The following is a 5901-nucleotide window of genomic DNA, read 5'->3' as shown; positions in this document are numbered from 1 at the left end:
AATTTGGTGACTGTTTGGAAGCTGTTAATGACTGGCAGGGAGAAGATCGGGGTGTGCGATCGGTTGCTTTTCCTGCGGGGGGAGGGGGGACGGGGAGGTTGGGCGCGATGATAAAGGGGACAGAAGGGAACTTTATACAGCGAGGGTTTTTTTCTTTTTTTCTTTTTCTTTTCTTTTATTTTATTGGCCTCCCTTTCAGCGAACAGAGGCTGCTCCTGGTTGTGGTTGCGCTCACAATTCCTGGGTTGTGGTTGCTGCTGGGGAGGGGGGTATCCGTGGCCGAATCGATACGAGATTGCATTAATTATGATTTCGATTGATATGCTCAAATCTCCTTATAAACGCTGCAGACGGCTCTACTTTTTTATTTTTTCTTTTCTTTTCTTTTTTTTCTTCTCTCTCCCCATTTTTTCCCGTCTGCCCCCCTCTCCTCTCCCCTGTTATAGAGCCGGAGAGGAGATGAAAAGGCTTGTAGTTTTAAATTCAATGTGACAGCTCTGGAAAGAGCGGATGATGAATCTCCTATTATTGGATCAGTCTATTTGCCGCTCAATGTCTCTCTGTAATTGGAGCAACATCACTTTAAAGGTTCAGAGAGTAGAGCATTTCTGGTGAAAAATCCCCACAACACGCTGGCGAATGTTTTAAAGGGAAATCTATTAGTGATTTGGAGAGGGGAGGGGACAAGGGGGAAGAGGGTGGGTTGGAGGGCTGGGGGTATGTGTGGGGGGAGGCTGTGTGTGTGTGTGTGTGTGTATGTGTGTAACTCCGGCTGTTTAGTATTTAACCGGGTATCAGGCGGATCCGTGAGTTTCGCCCCCCCCCCCCGCCCCGCACCCTCCCCTGCCCGCCCGGCCCCCGCCGCCCTCCTCGGGCTGGAGTTCGTATCAAAGCCCCCCTTGTCTTGTTGTGACAGCTCTGATATTGTTTATTGAGGCTGGATGTCAGGTATAATTAGCAATCGATATGGAAAACGTTTGCTCCCCACACTGGCACGTCTCTGACGTCAGGACCGATTAACGTTTCTTATTGGTCCCAAATTCCCCCAGCCTGAGCTAATTATTGGGAGCCTGATGTTGATAAAGTTAAAGCGCCCGGGCGCCCTGCAGCATGAGCCCCTCGCCGCGCCGCCTCCTCCTCCTCCGGCAGCAGCACCCCCGGCCCCAGCCACCCCACCACCCGCGCCCCCAGCCTCGCCGGCACCCCCCGCGCTAGAGCCGCCCCCATGATGGACAGCCGCATCCTGGAGCATCCCCATGCCCAGTTCGGGGGGATGGTGGGTTTCCCTTACCCGCTCGGTCACCATCACGTCTACGAGCTGGCCGGGCACCAGCTGCAGTCGGCGGCCGCCTCCGTTCCCTTCTCCATCGATGGATTATTGAGCGGCTCCTGCGCTGCCTCTGTGGTCAACCCGGCGCCTCTCATCCCCTCCGGTTGCGGGGTGAGCGGGGACAGCCAGACCTTCAAGCTCGCAGGTAGGAGCGGCCCCGACACCCCCCCCCTCTCAGCCCTGCCCCGACCACCGCTCCCTGCCCGGAGCGTGTCAGCGCGGAGGAAGAAAAGCACCGCATTTCCCCAGCACCCCCCTCGGCCGATATTGGGGTGCCTGGAGGGGGGATGGTTTTACTGGGCCCCCGAGGGGGCGGACAGGATGGGGCGGGGGTCTCCGGGCCGAGCGACTGGAGCATCTTTCGTTCCCACCGGCGTGGGGCCACGCGTGTGCCCTGAACAATAGCGGGCCGGGCCCGGTGCTTTCCCCCAAAGTTCCTCTCTGGGGCGGGGGTTCAGAGCGTGCCAATAATAAAAACAGATATATATATTTATATAAAAATAATTGAAATCGTTGGAGTTTGGGAAATTAAGAGCGTGGGGTTTTGGGGGGGTTTTTTTGGTTTTTTTTTTTTGTTTTTTTGTTTTTTTTAAACCATTTAACGGAAAGGAAGTGCTCTCTTTCTATCCCCACCGGCCTGTGGCACCGCTATTGTTCAGCTATTAAAACACTCCGTCGCCCCAACATCCTTTTCATTAGTCCTAGAACATTCCCCCTCTTCACCTCAACTAAAGAAAAATTATCATTTTTTATTCCATACCTGGCGGAAGGGTTAGGAGAGGTGCAGCTAGGGCTGTAAATCCCTAGCCTGGAGCTGTACATTCTCAAAGAGGCTGCGAACACCCCAGCCCCTCGCCTATCCGTGCCTGGGGGTCTGCAGGAGGCCCGGGGACCACCGTGTCCACTGTGGGACCGAGCCGTGACCTGCGGGCCCGGGCAGCTGCTCCAGGGGGGTAATGGGGAAGGGAAAGGAGGGGGGCTTTTAATTTTTATTTTATTTTTTAATTAAACCTTTGGTGGCTGGAGCAAATATTGGAACTTCTCTCTCTCTCTCTGCCAGCTGAGTGCCTGTGGAGAGCTTCCTTCAGGAATAAATGTTCTGTAAAGTACATTTTCGGAGGAGGCGAGGGCAGATCGGGTTCCTCCCCATTTTTAGCGCAGGTGTGTGTATAATCCCGCTCTTTTACCAAAGCTTCCGAGCACAAAAGTTAAAAGGCTCCTGTGAATGGCAGGGAGGGGGGGAGAAGGCCTGTCTTCCAGGGACCTGAAGGTATTTCTGCCTTTTCAGACTCGGGTGACCCGGACAAAGAAAGTCCTGGCTGTAAAAGAAGACGAACCCGCACCAATTTTACTGGCTGGCAGCTCGAGGAGCTGGAAAAGGCGTTTAATGAGAGTCACTACCCGGACGTGTTTATGCGAGAGGCTCTGGCTCTCAGGCTGGACTTGGTGGAGTCCAGAGTGCAGGTAAAAAACGTCTGTCGTGTCCCCCACCCCCCTGCTTTGCCCTCTCCCTGAGCCGAGCGGTCCCCGGGGAGGCCCCGACAGCCCGGACCCGCATCCTCGCTCCGGGATGACCCCACAGCCCCGTTCCTCCCGGCCCTCTCCTTTTGTTTCCCTGCCGTGCACTCGTCCTTGCTGGTTTATTTTCGTATTATTTTTTTTTAATCTTGCAAACGAGACCCGAAGAGTGGCATTCCCGGGTGGCTTCCATAAATTTTAAAATATATATTTGTACTGTAATATTTTTCTTAAATGAGCCTAGGGCGGAAGATGAGTATGAAAATATGAGGCTTAATCACAGTCAGGGTACACTGGAGAGTGCCAATAACGCTGGTAGGTGTATCCAGAGCATGTGGAACTTGTAAAACTTAATTTTAAGGAACTGCTCGGACCCGTGGTCGTCCGAAATGGGGAGGGCAACCATCGATTTGCTGCAGTAATTCTGAAAAAAAAATAAAACGGGAATTGACTCGGGGGATGTCTGTGCTATGCGGATTTGTTGCGGGATTTCTATATGCTGTTTTCTGCCGCGGTGGCTGCAGGACTCGGGGCCGAGCTGGGGCCACTGCTCTGCGGCCGTGCGGGACTGCTCGGTCCGGTGGGGCTGGGTGGCTGTGTGTGCGGGGAATGCGTCCTACACCGGGCTCAGGCCCCGGGATGATCTGACGCCGTTTGCCGCGGTTCCTCCATCAGCTTTGTCTTACGGTGTCTTTCCGAGCCGCCCTTCCTGCCCCGCGCCGGCTTTGGGAGAATCCTTTTGGCCGTACTCGAGGGCTCGGCAGCCGGCGAGGTTCTCTCGGGGCTCGCTGGGCCCCCGACAGGGGGAAGGAGCCGCGACTGGGTCACCGAAATCCCCAAGGTGGGGTCGTGTTCCGGTCGGGCCCGGCGCTGCTGGTACCTCAATGGGCCGAGGCCCCGCAGGAGCGGAGGGGACGCGAGTGCGCGCCGGGGAACTGCCGAAGTAAGCAGGAGAAGGGCCGGAGCAGAGAGGATTTAATTTTTTTTCCTCCCGTAATGTATGACAAATCCAACCAAAGCCCATTTTTTGGGATTGATCCAGCCCCTCTCCTCCGACACCCGGGATGTGCCGGAAGCCTAGGCCCTGCTCCTACCTTAGGGCCGCTTATTATGCTTTATCTCATTTTGTGTGCTAAAGCGGAGGGATTGGGCCCGGGCCCGGGCCCGCAGGCCAGGGCTCCGGCTGGTTATTCTGCACTCTTTGGCCAGGGGGGAGAGCCGCGGGGAGGGCTGTGTTATCCCTTCCATCCCCGCTGCGTCGGTGTGGGCAGGGTGCAGCGTGTGTGTGCGTGAGTGTGCACCCCCATTGCCTTTTTTTTTTTTTTTTTTTTTTTTTCCTTCTCTTCTCTGCCCTGTTAAAGAAGCTTGGATATCTCTTCCTGCCCCCCTGTCCTCCCCGCCTTGCTTTTCCATCTCGCAGACGCCCGGTCCTGTGGATGGGGCTGCCGGCACATCGAAGGGTGAACGGGGGAGGCCTGAGCTGCGCTTCCCCCCCCTTCCCCGCCGCTCCCCGCCCTGGCCACGGCGGGGGGCCGGTGCTCTGGGTGTTAATTGCTTCTCGTTGTTCGGTGTGTAGGTCTGGTTCCAAAACCGCCGGGCTAAATGGAGAAAGAAAGAGAATACGAAGAAAGGCCCGGGGCGGCCGGCTCACAACTCCCACCCCACAACGTGCAGCGGGGAGCCCATGGACCCGGAGGAGATCGCCCGCAAGGAGCTGGAAAAGATGGAGAAGAAGAAGCGCAAGCACGAGAAGAAGCTGCTCAAAAGCCAAAGCCGGCATCTCCACTCGCCCAGCGGCCTCTCTTTGCACAGTACTCCCAGCTCCGACAGCGACAGCGGAGGCGGGGGGGGCCTCTCGCCCGCCCCGCCCGAGGCCAAACCCCGTGGGCAGCCCCCGGCGCATCACCCGCCGCCCCCCGCCGCCGCCGCCCCCTCCGAGCCGCCCCCCGGCACCTGCGATCAGACGGCAGAGCCCTTCTACCCCAGCCAAAGAAGCGGGAGCGGGAGGCTCCAGCGCCCGACCGACAAGGACTGTGCGGCCGCCCCGTCGGGGGACGGTAACGGAGGAGCGGGGGGAGCCCGCGGCGCCGGCAGCTTCCACAAGCTCAACCCTTTCAGCGTCGAGAGCCTCCTCTCCGACTCGCCTCCCCGCCGCAAAGCCGCCCCGGACTTCCCCAGTCTCCCTCCTTGCGCTCCCCGCACCCTCATCGGCAAAGGACACTTCTTGCTCTACCCCATCACCCAACCCCTTGGCTTCCTCGTCCCGCAGACCGCCCTCAAGGCCAGCCCAGGCCCCGAGGCCGGGCAGCCCCCCCGGGACTCCCCCCTGCCCGCCGCCAACCCCGGCCTGCCCGGCTGCAGCGCGGAGCCGTCGCCCGCCGGGGCCCAGCCCGGCCCCGGCTCCACGGACTCGGCTGCTGGGGGCTCGGTGCCTCCAGCACCGGCCGGAGCTTCGCCCCGCTCCGCGGCAGTGCACGGTGACCCGGCGGCGGCCGCTCCCGCGGAAGGTGGCAGCTTCCCCCGACCCAAGTCGCCGGTGCGGGCGCGGGAGGCCAGCACAGCCAGGGACAGATCGGACTGCGGCCCCGCCGACGGCGAGGAGGTGGATATGGACTGACCAGGCGAGAAAAAAACAAAGAACAAAAAGTCCCCACAATTAAAAAAACAAAACAAAAAAACCAACAACAACCCCCCCCCCCCCAAAAAAAAAAAAAAAAAAAAAAAAAGCAAAAATAAAAGCAGCCGAGAAAAACATCAACACCCCCCACGCCCATTACCCAGGAGAAACGGGGGAAGTGCTTCCCTGCTCACCCCAAGCCCCCCGGTCCCGCAGCCCTCGGGAGGCGGAGGCATAGCCCACAGCGGCTCTTCCTCTCCTTAGAGTTTATTATCACAGGTCGATTCAGGTGATCAGTTAGAGCTTTTTGGGTTTTATATAAAAAGAGAAGAACGAAAAAAAAAATAGAAAGAAAACGTGGTTAAAAAAAAAAAAAAAAAAGGAAAATTGTTAAGGCTTAGCAGCAGCAGCTGGACTTTGTGGTGTGACAAACTGT

General features: G+C 57.7%; 1 protein-coding gene across 1 annotated transcript; it reads left to right on the top strand.

The window, feature by feature from the left end:
• Positions 1 to 1225: 1225 nt before the first annotated feature.
• UNCX (UNC homeobox) lies at positions 1226 to 5465 on the top strand. Its single transcript, XM_030459938.1, has 3 exons — positions 1226 to 1475; positions 2619 to 2794; positions 4425 to 5465. The coding sequence occupies exons 1-3, from the start codon at positions 1226 to 1228 to the stop codon at positions 5463 to 5465; spliced, it is 1467 nt and encodes a 488-aa protein (XP_030315798.1).
• The last annotated feature ends 436 nt before the right edge of the window (positions 5466 to 5901 follow it).

Source organism: Calypte anna, chromosome 14 (assembly GCF_003957555.1).
Source record: "Calypte anna isolate BGI_N300 chromosome 14, bCalAnn1_v1.p, whole genome shotgun sequence".
NCBI classification, from domain to species: domain Eukaryota; kingdom Metazoa; phylum Chordata; class Aves; order Apodiformes; family Trochilidae; genus Calypte; species Calypte anna.
This window is presented reverse-complemented; position numbering and strand designations above follow the sequence as displayed.